We start from the raw sequence: 27810 nt of genomic DNA on the forward strand, positions 1-27810 counted from the left end.
TTTCAGCCAATAGTGTTCAACTAAAACTTACTGTATCAAAGGTCAGAAGTGAAGTCCACCCGTTTTACTGCTGTGTAGTTTTTGGCTTGACCTTGATGTCAGACACGTACCTGATGTAATTACACCCAGCTGAGTAACACTCTGGGCTGGTTGAGTAACATTTATATACACTTAACTATTCTTACTGTGCCTGTCACACTGACCACAATGTTTCGAGGATTTGTGTTGAGCTGCATCTTTGCAGGATGTTGTTTAAGGACACATGACAATGGTAGCATGTATGGAAAAACATAATTTTATAACAAGTATTGGTGACAGAATCAAAACTGATAGTCATGTATTTAGAGTAAGACAAGATCGACCTTTGATACAGCATTCTTACTCTTCAGGGGTTAAGTGGATGGTATAGAACAACAACAATTTAGTGGTCCCTTTTTAAAAGGTTACTCATTAGTTAACTTGGACTCATTTACTCTAAATTAAGAAAATACAGACCAACAAGCTCAAACTGAGCACTGATTCGTTAGCCTTGCGGCTTCTGGGTCTCAGCCCCCTGGACAAACATGGGAGGAAAACATTCCAGTGAATAATGGCTGAGCTGCTTCACGCTGCGGGGAGAGAGGTGCAGAGCTAAATAGTCTTTTCTTCAGCTCATCTGGCCCCGGTCCTCATTACATAACTGGGTTTTGTTGGACAGACACACGGAGAACAGGCTTAAGAAAAGCAGGGACATTTGTAGCCGTAAAGAGCCTCTGATGTCAGCCGTTAAAGGAGATGCTGCTTGGGTAAACAGTCAGCACCGAAAGAATGCTTTGATCCAATTTGGTATTTGTGCGATGGGCCCTTTTGAACGAACAAGACGGGCTTTTCACTCAAGATGTCCGTCAATACATCACATGTGCATCTGGCTACCTGTTGACACGCAGACAGACATCAAACAGCACGCAGCCCCAAAACTATTCTCCACCAAGTGACGTTAGCGCTCGGCTGAAAGATGACATTCTTCTCTCCTCAGCTAATCACACCTGCCCCGCCCCGTATAAATCCCATGTCTGTCTGTATGTCTGCAGCAGGTCACATGAACTCTCTTGAACCCCACCCTGAATTGCAGTCCTGGCTGAAGTTAGCAACAACACGATACTGTCCAAACCATTTTTCAACTAAGTCTGACATCTCTTGGGGCTCACAGATTGTATGTATTCCCTTATTTCACCCTAAATTCACAGCCTGAACTCACTCACTGCTCCTGCCCTCCTTTTCGTTTGAGGACTCTGACCCTTCGCGTACAGTTTCTGCTCCATTCCCGTCTGTATTCCCAGCTTCTTATCCCCATCTTTGTTCCCACCTGTAAGCCCAGTAATGTAACCCTGCACTGACTTCAGCGAGACGTACCAGCTGACATTACAGCAGCTCAGACAAGATATAAAAAATAATCTTACTCTTAAAATGTAATTTGGCCATAAGTCGGACTTGTATCCTCTCTGGGATGCTGCCAGATGATGTCAGAAGGAACGCCTTTTCCTGCAGCAACACGCAAGCACCTGACTGACATGTCAATTAATTTTGTTCCATAAAGCTGAAATTAAACTGTGTGATCTTATCTTGGGAATTGTGTCTGGTTTTCATAGTTTTCTGTTTTTTAGATAAATCATTTAGTCTATAAAATGTAAAAATAGTAAAAATTATGCCCGTCCTAGTTTCCCAGGGCCAAAGTCGATAAATGTCTTGTTTTGCCCAAACGACTGTCCGAGTGACTGTCCCGAAGATATTTGGTAATTTAAAACAGAGAGAAGCAGCAAATCTTCACATTGTAGAAGCTGCAACCATAGAATTTGCTTGAAAATGTTTAAAACTCAATTATATCTGAAGAAAGACTTGGACCCCAGACATCAGATGGTGGTATATTTTTCAGGTTTGCACAGGTACTTCGGCCCAGCACCTAGTATTTATCGCGTTCAGATGTGCATGCTTTTATATAGTTGTTTTTGTCAATTAATCGATTAATGGTTTCAGCCCTACAGCTTTTATTTAATTTCCTTAAACGCCGCTTTGGCTTATCTGCTGAACTGGATCCTAACCATATTACCGTGGTCCGTTTGATGAGATGCAACATGATGTCACTAAGTGGGTTTCTGGGCGTGCAAGTCGACGTCTTGATTGATGAAGCCGCTGCGGCTGAACTCGAAAGGTATGATGAAGTGCAGCAGAGGGCGCCTGCAAGAAAGGGGGAGTCCAGAAGTCACACCCATTGGCAGGAAAGTGAAGGATGAATATGAGAAGAGGAGGAGGGGAGGGCAGATCTACTGTACTGTATGTGCTGCAACTCAGGCCCATGTGTACACAGAGGAAAGCACCACAGTGTTTTCCAAGGACCATCATTCCTTTGTCAGACACTACGGGCATCCACAATGAGTCAGAATCCACATTTTCTTGAACTTTTACTCTTATTTTTCTCTCTGTTTCTCTCATTTTCTCTCTCTCCATTCTCCCCCTCACTGCCTCTCTTGCTGGATCATAATACCAGTGTAATTTACAGCTCTTGTTCAGCCGGGGGCTGTGTGTGTAGTGTGTTGTTTAAAGGGCGTGTCCCACAGCCTTCATCAGTGCTGGCTCTAGTGCACTCGTCATAACTAATACAGGATCTGTTCCATACCGAATCTGTTACAGTCAATTGAATGCCTTCACAAAAATGCAATGGCATTAGTATTGTGGATTACATTTTCTTTAAATATACATGAATGTTCACCTTAAAGGAAACCAAAAATAAGCAGCTTATGCGTAAAAGCTAGAGCCCCTGAGGTGTCTTTAAGAGAAACGTACGGTCAGAACAGTAAAAAATGGCCATCACAATTTCCTAGAACCAAAAGTGAAACCTTCAGATTGCTTGTTTTGTCCAACTAAGAGTCGCAAAGTGAAATATATTCAATTTATACTGACATAAAACAGAGAACTGTACTCAATCCTCACACTTCAGAAGCTTGAACAAGCAAATATTGGCACATTTTTTCTGTCAATTGACTGATCAGCTCATTGTTTTAGCACTGTGGTGACACAATTGTATGTGCCGACCCATCCTTCCTCTGTAGAGCCGTGTGTCAACCCTCGATCACGTGGGATGAGTTTCTAAAGCAATAATTACAATGAAGAAAATAGCCGCTGCTGTTTTGTGTTGAGCAGCACACTGTGCTACAGCCGCTGCAAGTGCGAGAGGTAAACACAGGATTTCCAGACATGGCAAAGCAGTTCATGTCAAGATGAATATTTTATATTCCATTACGCTGTAAAGAGTATTTTTAGAGTTTGGGTGCATCTCTACAGTCGCTTATGAATTTTAAATGGCAGTTGTGAATATTTCACTAGTGGACCAGAATAGCTGGGCAGGATGCAGGAGACGACATGTTTGGTATTTCCTGAGTGGATGCAGTTGAAGGTGTTTGTATTGACGATGAGGCCTGATGAGGATTATTTATTTTGATTAATTAATTTGTAGGTTATTTCTCAATCAATTGAGTAATTGTTTACTGTATAAAATGTTTTAAATGTTTTTGTCAACTCAGATATGGGGGCTTCCTAGAGGCAGCTGTCTGTCTATACTGTCACTATATCAAATAAATAAATAATTTTTCATAAACACAATATCACATTTTCCCGCTGGAATTGGCAAATGTTTGGTATTTTTGTTTGATGAATGACTTAAATGACTTTCAATTAAGTCGTTGCCATCTCCTACAAACTCCAATATATCTATTTTTGTATGTTTTTAATAATGTTATATTGAAGGGGCAAAACGCACTGGATTTTCAAAGAAGGCAAGTGTTGTGTGTGTATATTTGTGGATTTAATAACTTAAAAATTTGCTTTGTAAGATGGAGGTAAAAGACAGTAACCCTTGAACTCCAGCACTAGTAAATGAGTCGAACAACCAACAAACACACAGCTGCACAAACCTACATCAACTCTGGCCAGACGTGTAAAATAATTTAATCTATAGTCTGTTAATCACACACACCAACCTTTGTTTTTGTTTAAGCAGTGATGTTAAAGTTAAAGTACATATTTTGCATGTGATTTTCTCACATGTAAAACAGCACCATGAAATCACTATAATCTCATCCCAGCATTAATCTAGTTTAACGAGTTCTCATGTACTGGTCCAAGTATATCAGCTGTTCATTAAACCAGCCTCGTTTACGTTTCATCATGCAGCTCTGTTTGCATTAATTACATAAAGGCCTTCTCCAGCTGTTAAGCCGTACAGACAACCTGGACTATTTTATCCCCTTTTGTAATGGTTAAACATCTAAATGAATGAGGTTTCATTTTATTATCCTGAGCACAACTATGTTTATGCATCTGGACGTGTGTAGTCACCCATTACACCGTAATTATGTATCCGTCAGGCACGCGTCTGGAATGAGTGGACCCTCCACCCTCAGCCTCCCTCTGAGTCTACAACAGTCCCACCTTAAACCTTAGCCAAGGGAATTCCAAGATCAGCTTACACCGCTGCTATATGGGCTCTTTATGAAGCACACACTTTGGCTAACGGCGGTGTCACAGTTTCTTAAAGGGGCCTTTCAGAGGGCTGGAAAGCCCGAATGACTTAGTTTACATTCAGGGTGGACAGGTTAGTCCATATGTCCTATGCTTGCATTTTAGTAGCCCCGAGTCTTGAATCAGGTGTTTGTCTGTGTGTCTGATTTATGTCGTCTATGGGGAGTTTCCAGACATGGGCGGTTAATGTCGTTAGGTGGGTTGTGGATGAAATAGTGGTGTCTTATGTAGGGTGAATCCTGGTTTACTTTACTGGCTCTACAATCAATTCAACATATACATGTTATTTTATAATATTTTTTCTCATTTGAGCTCTTAATCTCAAGAGCATACACCCTAAAAGTTCAGGAATTTCCAAGATTCAGAAGAGGAGAATCAAAAGTTTGGAGTGGATGTGAAAAAGTTTGTTTGAAGTCTGATAAATTGCCTAAAGTGACTTGTAAAGACTATAAGCTTGAAAATGGAAAAAGATCTGTAGGTGGGGAGGTAGAAAGAAGTGAGTTTACCAGACCTCTGTAGCTGCTCCTCATCTTGAGTGTAGCAGCTCAAGGCTACGTTAGCAGCTACTAGCGTAACACAGTAGAATCTCCAACCAAACTGTCGGTCAAGTTACATTGTGGGTAATGTAGGTGCCAGGTTTGGAAAGGAAAGATGATGTCTCTGGTTCTACTGCAGCGATTTTACATTATGAGTTCCACGGTGTTACAGGAGTGCAATGCTAAATCGAGTACTCATTTAATCGTTTAGTCCATAAAACTGCTGAAAATATCGATCACAGTTTCACGGAGTGCAAGGTCACATCTGTAAACTGCTTGTTTTGTCTGACCAGCAGTCCAAAACCCTAATATAACAATTTCACTATGACACATAAAAAGGGTCAATTTTGCATATGTATAATATATATATGCATATTTAAAAGGTGGAAACAAATGGTTTAACAATGAATCATCTATCAAAATAAATCATTTAATCGTCTAATCGTTTAGCTCTAATAGTAATCCTGTAATAATTTGGATGGATGGACATTTAAGAGACCATTCAGTTGAATAATTTCTCTATGTTTAAAATAATAAAAAACAGGTTCTATTCTCTAATGGCCAACTGTCATTCTAAATATTTCGATAAATCTATGCTACCATTATAACAGTGTAATAATATGAAAATGTTGCTGCAATGGTGGACCTGCGTTGCGTGGAAGGTCAGATGATGGGTGTCGACAGGCTCATCTCACATGTCAGTCTGACAGGAGTAAATGTGTGTCTTCATTAGTGCCTTTCTGATGATCCGAGGCTCTTTCTCGTCTCACCTCTCTTTAACCACGTGATATCTCCCTGCGGGAAACTGCCTGAGCGATGAGGAGAGATGCAATAATTAAACTTTTTTTTTTTTTTTGTTCCTTTTTTTCGCTGTCTGAGAGCAGCTGCTGAGGAGTGAATGCACAGGCTACTGAATGCTTGATTGGCAGAGGCATTTATCTGGAAGTGTCAAGGGACCTCTGGAGACAATTGTCAAGCAGTGCTCCTTCACTAAGGGAGCACGCTAATACTCAGAGCTCATGCGAACCCCTCCCCCGGGCTCTGGGCTTTTGTCTTCCCCGTTAGTTTTGGGTGAGTGTCCAAGACATAGCGCTCAGTTTTAAAGGAAATCCCCTGTATTTTCTCTCCTGGAAGCTTTGTGCTGTTGTGTGTTTCTCGATGTTTTGTGATGGTCTCCATAGCAAACTGTGAATTTTGATGGTTGTTTTTGCCAGTGGGCACAACTCACAGGGAGTTAAACTGGTAGCTTTTGGAGTTCTTGCGTCATGACTTATGTTTGAGTTGGATACTTCTTAAAATGAAAGGATAGCGGGTGCCAACTTCCTCCTCGCTACAAAAGCATGCATAACAAAAGGCAGTCATTGCATTGTTAGTGGACTTTAATCTTGGAGACTTCTAATGCTAGTTTCGACATTTGTTGTAGAAAGATCTTTTGTTTTGTTACGTAGGGTACATATTGGTTTCATATTGCAGTTTTGACAAGGGAATCAATATCTGTTCTCTGCAGTGCTAATGCAAGTTACAAGCAGGAAAATTAATTGACCGTGGCAGCTAGTGTACCCAAGATACTTTCTGTGTGATTGGCCTCCAGTGCAGTGAACATAAACATCTACAGAACATAAAACTGCTGCTGCATTAGTCTGCTGAAGTGTTTTCTTGATTTATCTTTTAGTCAAACTGGAGGCGGGGACACTGACCACTGCAGAGGAGGGCATGGATGTTGAGCAGACCTAAAGTTGCATGCATGTGATGGCATAAACAAAAAAGGGTTCTGATGTGCAAGGCTGTTTTACTAACATGAATCTCTTATTTTATATAAATCACCCGTGGTAATGGTTGATAAAACTGAAATCCACTTTTCAGGAACTATTTGAGAACCACTGGTTGAATCTCTGCCAGTCTTTCCCAAACCTGTTTTTATTGGGTCGCCAATTGACAATAAAATGCCAAACAATGCTTTGCTGGGCTTAATTTTTAAATCAGGACGTTGAACACAGAGGCAGCTGTTCCGGTGGGTCAGGGGGATAGAAAATATCACACAAAGACTCAAAAATCACAGTACCTGGTAGGGATGAACCGAATGTTCGCCCACCGAAATTAATCGGCCGAAAATAGCAAAATAGCACTTTTGGTGTCAAGTCAAAAGATCAATTAAATTTTACCAAACTATTACGTTGACATGTCGGCAGTGTGGACGCATTTTAAAGTTGCAGACACTGTTCTGCTGAATTGTCTCCTAGCACATCCACTCCATCTGTGTCTGACTTCGTAGAAAAGTCAACAAACGATCCGCTTTGAGTGTTTCTGTCACTCGTTTCTGAGAAGACGATTAAGCTAGCCGCACCTACATTTGGATTGCACATGTATTCAAGCCTTTATGGTAACAGAAACGGACCAGAGCGAGCTGACAGGCAGGTTAGCAACTTCATTTTGTCATTTTCTCTCTTTACAAAGACAAGTGTTTCAGTATGGGAGTCCTACCTGAAGAGAGGCTGTGAAGTCTTTATGTTGCGTGATATGAGAACCACATACAACATTATTTAACAAATTGGGTCGGACTTGATGAATTAAGCGTGAGGATACACATGTGACAACGTCCGGTTTTCAAAATAAGGTGTCTATACAGTATGACAATAAGATTAATTGGATTATATTCACGGAGAGTATAAAACATATTACATGTGTACATTAAAAGTAAATGGACACATGTAATTTACTCTACTGGACCCTCTTGGGCTTTGGACCCACCCTCTAGTCTCTCCAAATCCTGTGGGAAACACTGAGTCAAAAGCACATTTTGACTATTTAATTTATGCAGTCGTAAAAATGTGAATTGTACTTGTTCGGTGTATTTGGCAAATTTTGTCATTATATTTGGTTTGGGCTTCAGCCAAGAATTTTCATTTCGGTGCATCCCTAGTCCCTGGAGCACATTGGATGGTGCTAGTTGTCATCACAAACAAAGCATTATTTATTACATTTAGTAATCAGAGCATTCACAATAATTACTCAAAACCAGCAGAGCAAGGCACTTCAAACAGCTGTTTCTGGTTCTCTCGGTCTCTCCCGGTCTCCCATCACTTCCCTGTCGGTTTCCTCCTGTCCTGCTGCTACAAGTGCAAGTGGGGGGAATTGGAATCAGAAAGTTTCAAAATTTCTGTTTTACAGCCACGAAAAGCAAATGGGGCAATCGGACAGAGTACGTTTAACTCAAAAATCTCATCTGATTGGACAGTGGGAAAAGAACTTGTATGATGTCAGGCGCTTTTCCTCTGAGTTGAAGTTTTTTCAGCTTGAGGAATTCAGAGTACTCTTGCAAACACACAAGGCACCCAGGATGCATTTGCAACGCTACCTATTGAAAACAACTGTGTATCAATGTCATTTCTCCATTACACAACACAAACAGCCACTTGGTCAGCTGTGGGGCTCACAGGGATCATATGCCAAAAAGCATTAAACCACTTGCCAGCATACAGTACATTTCCCAGTAGCCTGTACGTGGGGCTTGCAGATAGTATAGTATATATAAGGGAAGTGCCTGGATCCAGTCAAGGTGCTGGTCCCAGTCTGGGAGGTCCTGGATCCTCTTCTGGCAGGATCACGTTACATTTAACAAATCTGATTACTGCTGAGATATTCTTTACATACTGGACCACACCCCAACTCCAGCTGACATAGTGAGTGTATTGCCTTACTGCTTCTATGTTCTAATATTTCAGTGCAAGTTGGTTATGAGGTGGTGAGAAACTTTACACTGATGTACTTGTATACATTTCATATAGTACATTTTAAATTAAAGGTTTGTTGTGTTCTTTATAAATGTAGACGCTATGACAGTTCATATTGTAGTTGTGTAAGTTTGGGTCTCAGGAAGACACCAGACTTTTCTTTTGGGTCTCGAGCTGAGAAGAAAGAAATAAAAAATAGTGAAAAATGGTTAAGGTGATTTACTCAAATTACTTGTTTTTATCGTTTCAAAAGATTGTGAGAAATGGAGATTTTTTTTGCCACCTGAAGTCTAATATTCACTCTAGTTTTAGCTCTGTTTTTGGTCGCCACCAGCTTCTGAGGGAAACATCTGACTCTTTAGCTGCTAAATGCTCCACTATGTTCACCAGCTTGTCTCTAACTGTGTCTGTCTGCTGTTTGGTGCTGAGCAGGTCATGTACAGCTGCCTGTGAGAGCGGTGAGATGAGAATGAACCAAAACAGCAAAGTTTCCTGACAGACAACTTAACAATAAGCTGAAACTCACTATAAAGCTCTGTAAAGCAGAGATGAGCTGAAGATACAGGTGATAATTCTCTGTAGGTTCATTCGTACAAGGGACCCCTTTCACATGGTCACATTTGTCATTTAATACATTATTAAAATAATAATTTATAGACACTTTAATGTTCTGTCAGAGGACTAATCAATTAATTGACAAATTGTTTCAGCACTTCCTAAACATAAACTGTGTGAAACCTTATCAGGATACGTTTTTGTGTTGCTGCTACAATTTTATTTTCTCCTTAAATGCCTTGCCATGTAGCCTGTTTCAGATTTTATGTCTTTCATTTCTTTAAAGCAAGCTTTTTTTATGTTCCCAACTGTAAACAGCTTCTCTCACTCAATTTCTTTTTCCTCATTTACTGTCTCAGTTTCTTCCCTGCCCTCCAGGAAAGAAAGTCTGGCTCTATATGTGTACACCCAGAATGCCCTCCCCGCCTCCTAGTGTATTGGCAAATGAGGATGCAGTAAAACTATATTATAGGCCCTAATATGCCAGTACGTGACTCATCTATTGCCTCCCACACTTAGAGCACTTATCTTAGCCTGAAACAAGGTCAGTCTGCTCCAGGATGTGCCTGGTCAGCGATGGGTAGCCCTCTATCTCCCAAGGGTAGTCGATTGTTGGGTTCATATCCCTCTGTACCCCCTGAGGGCCGTGTGAAGGAGGGCTTTATGGTGTGGGCGCATAGTGGGAGCAGTCTGTTCCCTGGCCCTCATTAGCCAGTCCTTTGTTACAGTAAGCCATACCTCGCGGAGCCCAGATGCAGCATGTCCAGATTAGATCTTACACCCGCCAGGAGTCCTGAAAAGCCACCCTGAATCGAGCCTAATCCTCCTGCAAGACTTTCTCTTTTCTTCTTGCTCTCTGTACCACACACAGACACACACACACACACACACACACACACACACACACACCGCAGATAAATAAAGTTGGTCACACACGAGCACTGATGGGAGACTTCAAAATTACTTATTGTAGTTTTTAGAGCCCTGTCGGTGCCTTGTGTCTTTAATCCGCATCCAGAGATCCTGTCAGCTGCTTACCGACCACAGGCCTTTTTCTCCTTTGTTACACAAATCAGAGCTGCAGATAATCATCTAATAAATCCTAGACTCCAAGATTTGAGTGGATTAAAATGAAACGGCATCATCAACCAACCTGGTTTTCATTGTATTGCATTCTCCAGTTATGTAAACATCTGAAATGAGTTTCACATCTCAGGGAACACAACTTTGCCTGTCTCAGCTAATTTATAAGGATTTTTGTGTGGTGAGTGTTGGCGTGCAGCTTTAAATGTAAATGTAAAAGACAGAACAGAAACCTATCCTCCAACTAGTTTTGCTTCTTAAGCCTTTTCCAAATAGTACAAACTTGGCTTGTTTGCCCTGGTGTTTCAGCAAGACTCATGAGTGGTCTTAAAGCCCACACCAGCCGATTTCCTCATCCTTGTCTTTATTTCACCACAGCCGCAGTCTGGATGTTGTCTTTGGCCCTGCGTGTGATGTTGTGTGAAGCCACAGGGCCATTTGCAGAATTATCAGCAGGGGGACTCCAAGACCGAATTGCTCTGTGTCGGGTCCAGACTCGAGTGGTAACAGTGCAGCGAGAGACCGACAAAGACCTCTAAATGTTACACCACCTGCATCCGTCTGTTGGTTATTCATCGCACCGCCTTCCACACCTGCTGGTAGAATTTCACAAGCGTCTGTAGCCATGCTCAAGCTGAAATTATCAACTGGTCCTACACTGGTGTTATTTGTTATTGTTGCTTTTCTGGGATGGACAGTGTTGCTTACAATTTACACCTCTGTGAGATCTCATAAATTTCTTCAAAGCATTTTCCTAGCTGGTGTTAAAGAGCTGTGACCAGTTTATTGTGTGTTTGAACATACCCGTCATCCCATTAACCTGTTGCTGCTTTTTGTTTCAAAGTAAACTGAATAAATTTGGGTTTTGCACTGTTGGACAGCCAGAATAAACAGTTTGAGGACCTCACTTTGGGCTCTGGGAAATTGTGTAGGGCATTTTCCCTGTTGTCTGACTTTTTAACAGCTTAAGCAACCTAACATGTTAAGTGACGGGGCTTCATGTACATCAGGATCAGCCCTCCTCCAGTCCAGAAGGAGGTGGTAGAGTACATGAAGCTGTTTGGTAACTGCCAAAAAACAGCAGACGAAGAATAACTTCTGCACAATAGCAGTTTAGCTACAACTAGGGCTGTCCCCGACTAAGGATTTACATAGTCGAATCAGAATCGTCAACTCCTGCCTATAGTGGACTGATAGTCGAATCATGTGTGTTTTTGTGCGCGGCGATTGCCATTCACCGGTCTTGTGCAGAGTTTTGCGTGCATGCCGTGCTGCCGACAACTTCATGCACGTTGCGGTTCCTCGCAGGTCTATTTCAAGTAGCCCGCTGTTTAAAATAATATTCTTCAACGTCATTCATCAACGGTGACAACTCGGAACAACACCGGTGAAGCTGGGGCTCCATCTCTTCAACAAGTGTTCCTCTTCTGCACCTAAACACATACACACTACGCCTACACATGCGCACTGATGAGCCAGGGTTAGGGTTACACTTGGATTTATTCACGCACTTTAAAAACATTAATTGAAAGTTTTTTCTTTTTACATGTTTATTTACAGGATTAAACGTTGAAATGTATATTTTAATAGGCTGTATCTTAACTTATTGGGAGAATACTGGTAGTTCTATGTAAAATCAGATGTTGAGCACCCCCATGTCGCCAAGATCCTTGTTTCGCTGCAAAGCTTTGACTGTGAGATTGACAGTCAAATCGTCTCCACCCCATCAAAGCATCGAATGTTCGACTATTCGGGGTCAGCCCTAGCTACAAGAATTAAGATTTAGAGGTAACAGTTTTATAAACATGGGCGAGACAAACCTTTTAGCATCTCTTTCATGCCATTCTCCCACCTATACAGATAAAGATGTTTCCTGAGACAGGGAGAGAAGTTGTTTTGGTGACGGTTCATTTTGGTGTATCTGCAGCTGCCTTTATCACCATGGATTTATTATAAGAGTAGGATGCGATGGGACAGACGCTGTAAGTGGCTATTTTCACTGAGCAGTCAGTGAAGCAGTTGCACTTGGAGTAAATACCACGTTGGTGTCTTGGAGAGATGGATGCATTTCCACCTTTTCAACACATGGCTAGAAACAGTCAGATTTCAGTCCTTTCAGAATGCTTCTTGGATGCATTTACACTTAGCTGTTTAAGGATAGGATAGGTATCTGATCTGCCCAAGACATATGAGATGAATAAGTGTAAATAGGGTCATAGTTGCACTTCCCAGATTTCTCTCTTGTGTTCAGGTAATGAATATTCCCATGACACATCTCATCTCACATAAAGTCCTCCCCATTGTTTACAGAAATACATTAATACATGACTCCTCTGCTCAGTTTACTCTGCAACTACAACACCAGAGACGACCTTAAAGCTGTGTCAATTCTGCCCAGACAGTAACACAACATGATCCAGTTTCCCCACTAGTAAAACTAACAGAGCACAGCTAAATCCAGAACACACACACATAAATTCACTTTTTAGAGTCGTAGCAAATATGTCCATCCTCTAATAACGTGTGTCAGACACGCAGGAGTGAGATGGATGGCCAGTTTCGAGCCTCAAATCACCTCCTCAACAATGTTCGCTGGCCTTCATATGAGACACATCGACACACAGTGTATATAAACACGTCCACGGGGACACAAATGAGCGCCCACAGAGAAAACCCCAGTCCAGTGGCCGACATTGTTGTGGTCCGGTTTGTTGCCATGGCAACGGCATAATATTTCTAGGCGGCGTGTCTAGTTTTTGCGTCTGCATGGCACCAAATCCACTTCCTAGCCAACAGGAATTCCTTTCAGGGATCTTTTTTCCTATCATGTGTTTCAGATTTACGGGAATTTAGAGACATATATGATGTGGTCTGAAACCCTATAGCAGTCTGAAATATATTAGTGGAGGTAAGAGGTATTGTTTGGCTGTAAATTATACCTCTAATCATGATGTGTGTTTGTAAAAATGGAAACAACACATATTCTATACTTTATTCTTACACATTCACTTATATGCAGTACAGTGTGTACAGGTCTCATGTAACCATTCTTGTGAGACTACAAGTCAAGTGCCTCAACTGTTTGGCGAACTCTATTCCTGCCGCCTTTTCCATACAGAATGCCACATGCTATATTGAGCCGAGCGAATGTGGTAACAAGATGCTCATAACAAAAAGCTGAGAGGGAACATTCCACGCCTGGGTTCCTGATGTTGTCTTCACGGTCGCCACTGTCTCGGATGGCAAATATTCCCTCTGAATCAAAATAGACTGGTATTTACGTTTTAACCATTTAACAGAAGCTCTCATCCAGAGCGGCTTTACAAACCACACCGGCTGTTGACGAACGCGCATTAGCTGTTGTTGGAAGTGAACAAGTAAACGTACGTTTAAGGGACAGTGTGTCCAACTAATAACTCACCATAGAGACTAAAGACGTATGAATTGTGCTTAAGCAACATTATACACATTTTGTACTACCCCATATTACAGCACAGAGTCCTGATGTTGCGGCTGGAGCAGCACAGAAGCTCTAGAGAGGCCGGAGATGAAAATGTGATTAAAAATTAAATTGGTGTTTTGGCTTTGGTCTCTACTAGAGAGATTTGCTAAAAGGTTTCAGGGTCCATCCTGCTCCCAGCCGTCTCACTGCTACTAAAATAAAAGGCAGTTGCCAAGCCTCTGTGGAGGCTTGTTTACCTCAAGGATTGGGGAGGTATTCCCTTGTGGCATGGCTGGCTTCTTACGTAATACTGCAAGTGCAAGGCGAGTTTGAAGGGAGAAGCGGTGGATGCATGTGGTGGAGTTCAGATTAACATGTTCACTTGGGCTCCTAATTGCAAATTGTCCTCAGATTGTCCTGAGTGGGGACGTAGGGTTTCACTGTCAAGATCAAGGTGATTTTAACCATTATGGGACACAGAATTTTGGGAATTGAACATGTAATCTTTGGGTTTATGACAGTTGTTGGCATCTGCATACAGTCAACATATATGGAGTGGGGCTTGGAGATGGAGAAGAGCAGAGGGTGGTGAGCAATGGTGGAGAGCAGGCTGGATGAATGATGAAGACGACTGGCGTGGTTGGCTGGTGTTGGTTTGGCGTAGCGGGCTGAGAGTGGGCAGGTGCCCTGAAGAGAGACAGAATTAAACAATCAACAGGAAATCTACAAGAAAACTAGGACGACACAAGGAAGGCCTGAGCAGCTAATGAGAGGCAGCTGTGTGTAATCGGCAGGTAACCCCCCTACTAATCATTTGGTACACCCAGGAAGAAATGGTCCCTGAAATAACCCTAACCAGGGTAGCTTTATATACATTAAAATCTGTTGCACTGTTTATCCTTATGTAACAATGTTTATCTTTATGTTAAATAAACAGCATAATAAATACTCCTGGTATTCTCTCTGACCACCAAACCTGCCACCCAGACATCAGTTCTTTGTAGCTGCCAGATGAGCTGTAAGCACACAGAGGCGGGTGCGTTGGGCGCACATTTTCGAGCCTTTTGGATTTCCCAGAACCCGTGTGCTTCCTTATCTGTATTAGCCCCACTTGACTTCCTCCACTGCCTGTGAAAACAATCCAAGTTATTCCTGTCTCCTTATAGATAGACATTTTGTGCTGCTTGTGCTTCCTACTCTAAAAAAATTGTTTTGAATGTTCCTCCTATTTAACTTATCTTTGACTTGGGTGTGCGCCTCATCTTCTCCTTTCATTTGTTCTTATGATTTATTGATTAGCCTCGGCACGTGAGTCTGTTAGCTAAAAGTTTTAAAGGTTGGCAGCGGGAGAGGTGAGTTAGAGAGAGAGCGAGCGATGGAGGAGACAGGAAGAGAATACACTTCAGGCCGCCTGGTGTGTGTATGTGAATATGTGTGTGTGTGTGCATACTTCAGAGAGAGTTTTGTGTGGTGAGTGGGTGGGTGCGTCAGTCAGTCGGCCTGGGCTCTCTGCAGTGCACTCAGCCGCTGCGCTCTCCTCTCAGCTGAGTGGAAACATCATGTGTCTGTGGGACGCCCGGAGGAACAGCCCTGTTTCCCCGAACTAAAACCAGAATAAACAGTTAAAGACGGACTGAGGGGAGAAAGAAGGTGCCAAATGGACTCAACCAGAAACTTGGAGTAGGCTATCTAGGAGGGAAGAGGAACCGAAGGACACAGAAACCAGAGCATTTTTGAGGATTTGGTCTTACCATCTCAGACCTGGCTATGCCATGCTGGCTCAGAGGAACGGGCTACCTCCAGGCTGTAAGCCAGTCCTTCTGAAGGATCACCCGGACCTGCGGGATGTGGACGTGAACGCTGAAGGGTGCTGCTCCCTCTCTCCTTCCCCGTCATCTGGAGGTTGTCCCTGGGCTCGGCTGGCCGGGGTGGATGGCTGCCTGTCCGAGCCGTACTGTCTCTGGTTCCAGCTTTTGGCCAGAGCCTACTGGGGAGAAGTGGAACTGGGGCTCACCAGTCCTAATCGCAGCGTGTCCTGGGCTCGGCTCCGGGAAGCCTCCAGGAAGAACTGTGTCCGATCTCGGGTAAGGATAGTTAGGTATGAGAAAGGTGGAGAGCATCCTTGAGAATTGAGATATTAAGGTGGTCTGCAGCAAGTTGTGTCACAGTATTGAGGCATTTAGCAATACCCAGACTTGCTGACATATGTGTTTAGGCGATATCAGTGTCTGGCAGAAGCATATAGGTTTACATCGGAAGCATTGGAGAAGGGAGGAGAGGTTAGGGATGGCTACACTTTGTTGTGCTGCCTTAGGAATTTCATGTGCGTCATCCTTCTCTCCAGCGGCAGGGTAGTCCTGTTTCACTGGCCGATATCTTTTGTAACGTGACCGTGTGTGTGTGTGTGTGTGTGAGTGTGTGTGTTTGGGTTTAGGTTTCGTTTATTGTTTCAGACTGACACTTTGCTGTGTGCTGTCAGGGGAAGGTTTATTTTGCATATACGGCCGCGTCATTTTCAGAATTTCTTCTAAAATAAAAACAGCCATTCATGTTTTTTTATGTAGCGCGGGCTGAAGCTTAGTGGAATGAAGTCATTGTTCAGTTATGGACCAAAGTAGGGATTTTAAGGCGTATTTTCCGATGGTATTGTGAATAAGGGTGACTAATGTTAAAGTCTGTGGTCGGAGAGGGAGAGAAGTTTGGAAAAAAAACAGAAAGAGATTGAAAGAGGTACATCTGCGAGGTCAGACGGCCCCATGAGTGACTCACAGACTAAGAAAAAAAGAAATAGTGTGGAGAGAGTCCGCAAATAATGCCATTCAAATTCGTCATCTCATATACATAAAGAAGCAGGGATAGGCATGCAAATGCACCATCCTGCAGGGCATGGCACCATATGGCATAATGCTGTCTGAACAGATTGCCTGCATAATTGGGTAGTATTTATCAGGTAATTGTGTGAGCTTGTTGGGAGCAGATTTACAGTATTGTACCTTTTCAATATGACTGAGGCAGCACTATGCAGCTAGTTTCTCCTCACACTCTGTTATGCTGCTGCTTCTATGCTTCATAATTCAACATGTTATAGAACAAGAGAGAGAGCAAAGAGAGCAGAGTAAGATGGAAAATGTGTGTGTGTGTGCACCTTGGAGCATTTGATCCAAATGGCTTAGCTATTGCATAATACGACATTAAATTTTAAGCATGAAATCAAAACAAACAGCCGAGTTGGACTGTCAGCTCTGCTCTCCTCTCCTGTCCCAGTCACGTTGTGGACTGTGGCTTACTTCCAGCACCACACCACTGGGTATTGCTGGTGATTTCACCAGTCATAGCATTAAGTCCACACCCATCCAACTCTCTGGAGGCCTCTACATCTGCTGTTCACAGACAGGCAGAGGAGAGGTGTGGATAGAGCAGCAAGAGGGGCGGTGGGGAGAATGTCTTTGTTTTGGATCCACACCTCAGATGTATTTTGGTAGGAGAAGAGCCTGTGGAGAGATCTGGGTTGAAGCTGAAACTCTTGGCAGTCTGTCGTGGCCCGGAGTCATTATGGTAGTGTTAGCAATAACCGCTAACGCACGCCCTGTGGTGCAGCGGTTCAGCTCTATCATTACTTTGATGATGGATGTGACAGAAGTCTCATAGCAGCAGGAGTGTTTCTCAGTGATGGCGCAATATACAGTAGAAGTCTTAGAGATAGAGAATATTTTACTGTTGTGTGTTTGTGGGTTGTTCTTGAAAAGGCTTTAGGAAGAAAAATAATCTAACAAAGGTAGATTCAAAATGGAATTGAAGTCTTGGATAATGTATTCAGAGAGTGGCGTTGTTGTCTTGTATGTTTGGACTATTGCAGCACCAAAAAATGACTCTTAAAGAAAATTACTGTAGTTTGTATGCCTGCACCTTATTTAATGATCACCAGAGCCCATTGTGACTTATTTAGATTTATTGACTGGTCCAAAACTCAAAGATATTTAGGTCACAATAATTTACAAGAAGGAAGTTCCCCCTTCAGACACCTTTTAAAGTATGTAAAAAATAATCTGCTATGATTAATAAAAAGAAACATGGTTTTCCCCTTATAAAAAGTAAAAATAAAAAAAAGAAAAGAAATGCTGAAAAAGGGCTGGAAGCACACGTATTCCTTCTCTCCCAATAAGAAATTCTGAGGAAACATTGGAGAGATTCAGCCATAGCCCACATGTTCAAGCCTCAGCCAGACGCAGAGTAGAGGAGTCTGTTGTTGCATAATGTTCAGAGTAGTTAGCGTCGTTTATTTGTTTGCATTTTTTCTTAGCTTGTTATCTTTTAGTGGCTGACAGAGTTAGTGGTTGTGAAACAGCCAGTAATACCTGCTACTATGTTACAGTGTGTTCACAGTGTTATTACGTAGTAGGCTGGATAGTAGAATGAAGCTCCAGGGTCCCGTTTACACCCAGAAACTGGACCATGTTTGCTGTCAAAACCTTCACTACGCTAGTGCAAACTCTTACTCTCTATACTGACTGTGATCTGCGCTGGAGGATCTCCGTCGGTGGCATTTGCTAGAAGGCAATTGGCTTTCGAATTAGTTACTTACCAAATCTAGCTTGAAGATATTTGAAGATGTCTGCCATTTTTTTTTGACCAAATATTTAATCAACTAATCTACAAAATATTGTAGATTAGTCAGTAATGAAAATAATCGCTTTATTGCAGCCGTGCATCTTTCTTCACTATGCAGTGTCTTAAGATTAGGTCTAATATGTGACCACCTATACTCCCTCTGTGGTCGTCTTTGTGTTTCTCAGGTCTTGTAACATCATCTTCTGGAGAAATGGGGTCTTGAATGTAAACTGGAGCGACTCATTGTACTTTCAGCTTAGCTATAGTTGCCATTTGAGACGGAGTCAGCCCCTCATAAACAGCTTTTTGTTATAGAGCATTTAAAATCAAGAGTTTTGCAGCTGATGTGGAGCACGTGTTGTGTTCAGTAGGCAAAAATGTAATGTTGCGCAAGCTAAGAGCTGCCAACATTTAAGGGTTGTTTATTTTTTTTTATCCTGTGTTAGACCTTCAAATAGCCATGCAAAGCCCACAATGTGCAATAACTAAAGCCACATGTATGGTAGTGTGAAGTTCTGGGCACTACAAATGTGGCTTGAGTGACAACCCTGATTATGTTGACAGATCTTGTGATCGCTGACAGTAACCACAACATTTTTTGGCCTCTGTCATCAACATTGTAAAAGTTTTCATCGAAGGATACCGGGTTTGCTGAGTGAAATGATTTCTTTCTGTATTGGCTGAAGACATTAAGAGTCAGGGAATATTTTAAGCTTTGTGACTCTTAATGTATAACTAAAATTACACATGGGGGAAATAACACAGTTAATCAGTAGAATAATCCCATGGTGCACTAATGATTTTGTGACGGAAATGGACGATACACTATGTTGTTTGTGTGGGTACAGTAAGGCAGTTCATTTTCACAATTCTTATATTCCTTCCATTTAACTTTCTTTGATATTATCAGTCTTTCATAGTGTTTGTGATGACAGACATCAGAAAGGGCGCAGGTCAAATATCTTCCACGTTCAAAATCAGCCCTTTTTTTGCAGTTTACAGTCTACAACCATGTTTTTTTTATGCAGTATAACTTTTAACAATATACCGTCTTGTTTACTCTCTTCTTATTTCCAAAAGCGTAAACCTTGACCACAAAATGTATCTTGTTTCTCTCCAGAAAAAAACATAACCAAGCCTCATAACTAAAGAATCACCAACTGGGGGTTTCTTAAATCAAGTTGATTAGTTAGATATATGCCTAGCCACGGGCTGTTTCATCTGTGTAATCATGCTTTTCTTTGTTTTAGCAAAACTACTTTTCTTTACACAGTCACCAGGGGGGAAGTGAATGGAGTTAGTGTACTGTTTTCATGGCAGGAGTGAACATGTGGAAATGGCCGTTTTACTAACAGTGTGTCATTATTTTCACAACCACATTTGACTTCTTTGCTGTGGAGTGGTGCATCATCTACAGCAGTGGGTTGTCAAGACTGCCCAAGAGATCCCAAGATATTTTTTTAGGGAGGTATGATGATTGAATTTAAGGGGAATGAAAGAGAGAAATGTTTCTGTTGCACAAGTTTACTTTTTTTACTGTCTTTTTTTCTTGTTGAATATGGGATACTTTCACCTGATAGGCCTCTAAAAGTCATTTAAATGTAAAAAGAAACTCTTTGACAATTCTTGTTCACACTTCAGCAATAACTGTGATGAGGGGTCACAGGTTGCAAGAAAAAAAAGGTTGTGGGACACTAATCTAAATTGTTTTTCCATTTTTTCCCCGTGTTTCTTTAATCTGTATAAAACTGAAACATATCGGTTTTACATAAATAAAGTATATCTTCTTCTTATCGAAAAAACATTATGCTAGGCTAAGATAGCTGGATTCTTGTAGCCTCATATTTACCAAACAGACGTGAGAGTGGGATCAATCTTTTCGTCTAACTCCCAAAATGAGCGGTTCCTCTCCAGTTTCTCTGTGTCAGCAACACAGTGCAGGTTCTACACGCTGTTTGTGTTCTGAAGATCGGCTCTGACATTCCTGTTTGTTTGTCCTCCTTTCAGGCCAAGCAGAAGGATGGGCGCGATCAGAGCGAGGCGTCGGCCATGGCTTCTCCCGGGGCAGAGGAGGAGCCTTTTTCCTGGCCGGGGCCCAAGACGCTTAACCTGCGCCGAACCTCCCAGGGCTTCGGCTTCACACTGCGACACTTCATCGTCTACCCGCCGGAGTCCGCAGTCCACAATTCTCTAAAGGTGACACAGAACATCGTGTCTTACATGTTACTCTGATGATACTAGGATAATATATCAAATATATCATAATATATCAAAACAAACTCCGATTTAGAGCTGAATAATATTGAAAATATGTTTCAAAAATAAATAAAATAGTGTTGAGCGATATTATATTACAAACAGATGAAACACACCACAGTCAGTGCTATATACTCATTTAAATGTTATCTAGGACGCAACCCATTTCAACAACATTAAATACCAATACTTGTCACTTGTCCTCCATGCTAACTCTGGCCTCGCTGTCGGGGCCCAAAAATTTATAACTACTGGTGTGTGTTTTCAGATTGTAATCATAAAATGTGACCTTATTTAGTTTTTAGTGTCTGCAATGATTAGAAAACATCTGATTTGTGTGTCATGAGGGGAAAGCATAATCAGAATTATGACCTGCTGCTGCTATTTGAACATGGCATAATGACAAACACCACAGTATTTAGTGCTGTTGGGACATTAGAGATGTGGCCCAGTTCCATACTACTTAACTAACTGCATACAGTTTGTATTAATTATCACAGAATATTGTTTTTGCCTGAAGCTCATTCACCACTTGTTGTAATTGCTGTGAGGTGGGAGGAAGTGTTTTTCCCTGTTCTGTATTTCCAGTGGGTTCTTTAATAAACTGCTCAATGTTAGCTTACACAGAATCAAGAGACTCTTGAATAATGAAGTGAGTTATAGCACCCACTCTTAATTATTTCAACTTGGTTTCTGAGAAATCATATTTTTGTCAGTGTCACAGACGGCACCAAATACTACTATACCCACAAGTCTCTGTTGTTGTTGTTTTTGTTGTTGCCATGGAGAATGCTTCATTGTTGCAGTTAGGAAAAAAACATGGCACCACCGATGCTGAATTCATCCAAATGTGACCCAGAATTTAAAGTGAAGCCACAAATTGTGTTTTCAGTTTTCTCACATCAACATATTTAGCTTTTGCCCGCCGTTAGCAGTGCACACAGCAGAATTTTAAGCTAAGTGATTGGATGTTTCCTACAGAAATGAATGCCCAAAACTCTCCAGTTATAACTTTTCAGCTTTGAGAATTTGCTGCTTTTCTTTATCTTATGTGTTGTACATCTTTGGGTTTTTGGACTGTGGACAAAACAAGACTTGAGGAAGATGCGATTATGAGAATTTGTAATTTTTCACTTTCATAAACCAAACAATTAACCAATTAATCATAAAAATAATCAGCAGATTAATTGAAAATGATTGTTAGTTAATGTCCATCAACAGCACATTAAAAAATCAAGTTGATTGTGTTTCTTTTGATACTTAAGTCCTTTATAGGACTACTGGCGATACAACGATGAATATTTAATCTGTTCAAGATGTTAAAGCTAAGACATTTAATTTGTTTGTTTGTTTGTGTATCACTAACACCAAACCAAAGAGCAGTTGTACAGTCATATTAATATGCTCAAATAGTGTCAGTAATGCAGGAAGGGTTGTTTGTTGGAGCCTCTGACTTGTATCATCCCACCTGGGAAGTCTGCCAGCTGTCCTCTGGATAACATCAGTACCAATCTACTCTTTGGTATTAATCCTAACGTTACAGTGCTCCCAGCTCCTAATGGGCTCAGACCAAAGGGCTTTGGGTAAATAAGACGGGGCTTCTTTAATTGGAAAATGTGCTGGTGTTTTGAGTCCACTTCCTCAAAGCTTATTATGGCCTCCTGAGTATTAGATTTGTAAGTGATAATTTAGGATAAGTGTGGTTTACTTTTCTCTGAAGTGCATTTTGACAACCTCTTCAGTTTACACAGAAGGATTTCTTACAAAGTTAGCATAGTGCTTTCTGTTTATAGCTCTTGGCTTTGGTTCTGCATGTTTAAAGAGAGACTGTGGCACGACAGTTAGGATTTTCAGACATTTGTGTAACCAAAAAGATTTAAGAAATAGTCTCTCCCAGAGGTCTTCTTGGGTATCACAATCTTGTTTCGGCCACTTTTAAGTCCAATCACGGCCACTGTGTTTTTGTGATCTTGCTGTAATTTAATAAAAGGATAACACTGACAAAGCAGAATTTAGCCTTTAGTCTCCTGCATAAAAAGTTGGCATTATTCTCCTTCATTCAAGAAATTCATTTTGTAACTAAATAAAGCTGTTGTTTTGCTAAATGTTATCTTTCGGCTGACTGTATTGCGTCTGCTGTGGCCATCTTATCATAAGACGTGATTCTGGGAAATACTCAAACTGAAACCCTCAATTTCAACCCATCAGGTCATACTCACCCAAACCAGTCCTCCCATTACGTAACCCACACCGACAAGGGGAGGGTGAAAAACAAAATCCTCCTTCTCATTCATCACATTTCATTGTAATTACTTTCAGGGTCTTGGATTGGAGCTCTTGATTAATCGTGGTTTGGGGATATTGGGGTTAGCTTCAAGAGGGTCAGGCCATCTTAAGGAAAGCCGTCGGAGAGCCGGGCGTCTTAAAGGATACATGGCAAACATATGTGTCACTGAGGGGAGGTGGATTAAAGCAGGAGCGTGTGGATTTTAACTGAGGCTCGGAGGGAAATTAAGGTTTTATGTGTTGAGGAAATGAGGCATGGCTATGAAGTGGCTTTTTTATCAAAGGCATTGATCTGAATCGTCTTGTTCCCTCTTGTGTGTTAAATGATAATGAACACTCCTCTTTTTCCTTGTGGGTCATCTCATCTTTCATTCGCTGCTGAAAGAGCCCCGCCAGGGCTGTAAATAACCATTATTGTGATTAACAGTTAATCTGTTAAGCACTGGTTTGATAATTCAGTGAAAGAGAATATTTAAACCTGCTATAACACTTTTTATGGCCACTTGTGGGCAGCAGAAACAAGTTGAAAACACTGACATATCATCACCTTTAACAAACTTGTTGGTAAACAATTGCTTATTTACACATCCAGAGCAACATTATCAATCAGTTAGTCATTTTTGTGTCCACCTGATGAGTGTAAGTCCAGTACACACTCTACTTTTAGCTCTTTATTTGGTCTCTACCAACTCCTGAGTGAAATTGTGTCCCTTATGTGTAATTAGGTAGTGTAGAGGTTTTTTAAGAGTGTTTTATTTGTGAAAACAGCTGCCTATTGTGAAAATGCTATAAAAACGGTGAGAGTGAACCAAAACAGCAACGTTGTGGGCCGGGCTTCTAAACAATGAGGTCACTCTGAAGCTCCGTAAAGCCGCAGATTCCGGTGATAATTCACGAGGGATCCCTTTTCAATTTTACAGTCATTTAAAAGATTATTATTATACAAATATAGAAATCCATGAGGGAGTGGGGCACGAGAAATGATCTGTATTGTTATTGACGTATATGATGTACAACAGTCTTTAAACATATTTACATTGCATAGATTTAAGTTAACTGTGGGGCATCTACCTGTGAATAATGATGCAAAAGATATAGAAAGAAGTAATTCCCAAAGAAAGGAAACTCTTGAATGAAATTAAATCACACATCATCTGACATTTACTTTCTTTTTTCTTCCAGGATGAAGACAATGGCAGCCGAGGTAAGTGTCGAAGAACAGTAGGCTACCTTTTTATATTATTTTATTTTTCAAATGACTTCATGCACTGGAGATGTACTGGGATCTGGGAGCTCAGCTGTTGCAATAACACTTGAACAGAAACCATTTATCTCTCAGCTCTTCTTTAATAGGGATGAAATTAGGATTGACATTGTCCATTACTCTGATGTATTCTCACTCTTGAAATTGATGCATTTTGGTGATTCTTTGTGCCTTGGTCTAAACATTTAATTAGCGTTGGCAATTCAGTCCCATTTATAGCTTTATAAAAGCACTCATTTGGCATGTGAATGACCCGAAAGCCAGCGTAAACAACATGTTGCAGGTGAAGCTGCCTTTTCTGCAGGCTGTCATGCAGACAGACGGTTTATGTTGCTGTTTAAAGCGTTAGTCGTTGCTCTTCAAAGTGGCAGTCAAAGCTGTGCTGCTAGCTTGGCAAGGCCTCAGCATTCCTCAGAGCATCCAGCTTGTCCTTCCAGTCCCTCAGTACTCAGCTCATGTCTGCAGCCCAGCATGAATGCAGGAGGATTGCTCTGCTGCGCCTCATCAGAAGCCTTGTTAAACTGCCCTGCATCTCATGAATTATGGCATATAGGAACAGAAAGCTTGTCCACACGGGCTCCCATAAACATACACAAAGACAGAACAGCAGCAGTGCAGTCTTAAAGAAGTAATCCATTGCATTTCTATTTAAATAAATATCCACTTTTTGTTTTTTCAAGTGATGTAACACAAAACGGATGTTTCCAATACCCTAGATGATGTAAGCTTTTGTGTTTTCTCATATAAGCCCAGTGGGCTTATGGTGGTGGATCTTTCTTTTTAAAAACAAATTCATAACATTTCTGGGAGAAGCACCAGGTTTTTTGTCTGTAATAAACTGGAAAAAAGGAGGCGATAATTGTCATTAGCTGTTTGTTTGGCTTGTAGTGAACCCAAATCCCTACCAGGTGCGATTCAGTGAATTGTTATGGCATGAGTGGACAGTGAAAGTGAGGAATTCAGGGTTAGAGGAGGGCGAGTGCAGTGCTTTGTGATAAATCTGACTCTTAAACGGCTCTCAACGGGAAATTGAGAGATTCCTGTAAGTGTCCCTCATCATCCCTCTTGGCCCTTGGTGTCACATTCTTCACCCCCCCCCCAAACCCACCCATATTAACCCCCCCTGTCCACCCGCCTCATTCAACACAGCCCTCAAAACATTAAACAACTCACACACGAGGCCCTGCTGTGGCAAGAAGAAACCCTACAGGGAATTTGCGCTGCTACACATTCTTATACTTGAATTCCTTTGTGTGACTCTACCTGAAAGAAGCCATTTAAAACCCATGTGTGCCTGCATGTGTGCCTCTGTCATTAAATAGTTTGCGGTAAGTGCAATATAGATGGTGAATAATGATCCTGGCCTGGAGAGCCCTCATGCTGCCACAGGAAGTCACTTGGCTTCTTTCCAGCTTCTCATAAATTCTTCTTTGGCCCTGAGCAGGCTGAGAGACACAGCAGTGGTGACGATGCCGACAGCTACTAGGGCTGATGGCAACAAGGGCAGCAAAAATAAACATTTATAGGAATTTCTAAGTGTTGTGACATTGTTGCTGTCCAGTGAACACCATGTGTCTTCAAATTTGGGTCTGAATTTTTCACACATCCTAAAAGATGTGAAAAAATATTTTCTTAATTTATCTTAAGCTAACCAAACGACTTAAAAACCATAATAACCATGTTTTTACTTGGCTTGTTGACACAGAGCTGAAACTTAGTTTTATGAAAATGGCTCCAACTTAGCTATTTATAATTGTAAGTTTTGATGAAATCGTACAGATCTAAGAAGATTCATCTTGTGCGTACTTTTTCTGAGTAGTTTGGTGTCCAAAGTGTCCTTAACAAGACGCTAAACACCAAACTGGCTCCCTGTCATAGTGATTGTAGCTAAAACTAATGCTGTCTAGTTGTGCACTCCCTTCATAAGGTTATATATCTGTCAGTATAACTGGTAAAATAAACAAATAAGGAGTTTTAAATATACATATGAACTTCAGCGTGACCTTTTCTTCAGTAATACTAGTTGGTAGTTTAGATTTAATAAAATGCTGTTGAACTAAACCCTGAAGAATGAGGCAAAAGGCAATATTATTCAACCCCTCCGCTCTCTAGAGACAGAAAATGTAATGGTCAATTTTCCACGCCTTCAAAAGATCACACCACAGCGCATAAGCTGAGATAGAAAATTTATTTTTGACCTTGGTAACAGCAGTTGACAAAACAATATCCCCACAAAAGGTCCCTTGAGTAGCTGTTCTGGAGATTTCCATCTTATTATATACACTCAGCAGATGGCGTTTGCTCGGGTGTCGTGGAATTGTAGATTTCCATTTTCAGATTTTCCATTTCCTAAGCACTTGAAGGACTTCTTGTCCATGTTGGCTTAAGAAGTTGAGATTGAATGTTCGTTCTAGACCTTCTCCCATCTTAACTTCATTAACTCTCTGTTATGAATCAACATGCAGCCAGAAGATTTCTTACCAATGCCTTCAAATTATTATTGTTGCTATGTGACAACCCAGCACACTGCTGGTCATCATCGTAGCAAACGGCATACGCCCCAAAAACACTTCTAACATCATCGAAAAACCACGCAAAGACACAGGGTCTCACACAGACCCAGACAGATAATGCATCCCATGTGTTTACTCATTTTAAAGTTGCATTCTGCAGCTTTCTCCGGCTTTCTGTGCCCGAGCCCCGGCCTCCCCAGCGAGCTGCAGTGCAGTTTATTTGCTTGACTCCTGGCCAGCGTGTGATGAGGCTGTTGGTGTTTGGAGAAGGGGACGCCTGCTGACCGCATGTTGACTAGCTGGGTGTTGCCGCTGGAAACACTTCAAACCTCCAGAAAACACACACACAGACAGACAGAACCACACACACACTGACGTAGATACACAGATAAACAAACGTATACGTTGATATACAGTATGTAGGTGGATAGTAGGAACAGGGAGACAATTATGTATGTGTCAAGTATGTATCTATTTATTTTCTTTCTCCGCGGGTGTCTACATACCAAGCGGCTGTTATGCCAAATCTTCCTCTCTATCTCACTTCCTGTCTTCTTCCCTCCCTCCTCTGTGTCTCCCTTTCCTGTGTCCCTCTCTCTTCAGCTGTGCGTCTCAGAAAGTTGTTGACGGCGATGTGGCGTTTTGTGCTATGCTTATGAAGATGTGGTACCTTGACAAAGCCAAAAAAAAAATAAAAAATACCCCTCCATCTGTTTAAATATTTGTTTTTCATTCAACTTGAAACACTTTTCTCTGCAGATACCAGCTTTATTTCCCTTTTGGTTTGTTCCCATGAAGTCTGCAGAGGGAACATAATGCAGCACAAGCGAACCGATTTCCCCAGAATCCTCCAGTGGGCTTTTTAATGCTCCATCTTCTTTAACAAAGCTGTGTCCAAAGTTTTGACTTTCACTTCTTTTCTTGCTCTGTCTGAGTCTTTCTTTCCCTGCCTACAACTTTACCAGTTATTTACCTTTTGGCC

General features: G+C 41.5%; 1 protein-coding gene and 1 long non-coding RNA gene across 6 annotated transcripts in view; one reads left to right on the forward strand and one right to left on the reverse strand.

Annotated features, from left to right (window-relative positions):
- LOC123959346 (rho GTPase-activating protein 21-like) overlaps nt 1–27810 on the forward strand; it is an 83262-nt gene that overhangs the window by 25066 nt on the left and 30386 nt on the right. For 3 of the 5 annotated variants that reach the window (XM_046033674.1, XM_046033524.1, XM_046033595.1), the window contains exons 3-4: nt 20517–20705; nt 24234–24255. In XM_046033674.1, the coding sequence (XP_045889630.1) occupies nt 20517–20705; nt 24234–24255 (211 nt within the window). Of the gene's footprint in view, nt 1–15465; nt 15986–20516; nt 20706–24233; nt 24256–27810 lie in introns of those variants that run through there. The other 2 variants (XM_046033440.1, XM_046033366.1) reach the window with 2 other exon arrangements.
- LOC123959652 lies at nt 13438–16070 on the reverse strand. The gene is made up of 3 exons (XR_006822372.1): nt 15653–16070; nt 15352–15504; nt 13438–14588 (listed from the first exon to the last, which is right to left on the reverse strand). It is a non-coding gene; the product is annotated as an uncharacterized LOC123959652 (long non-coding RNA).

Source organism: Micropterus dolomieu, linkage group LG01, assembly GCF_021292245.1.
Source record: "Micropterus dolomieu isolate WLL.071019.BEF.003 ecotype Adirondacks linkage group LG01, ASM2129224v1, whole genome shotgun sequence".
NCBI classification, from domain to species: Eukaryota; Metazoa; Chordata; class Actinopteri; order Centrarchiformes; family Centrarchidae; genus Micropterus; species Micropterus dolomieu.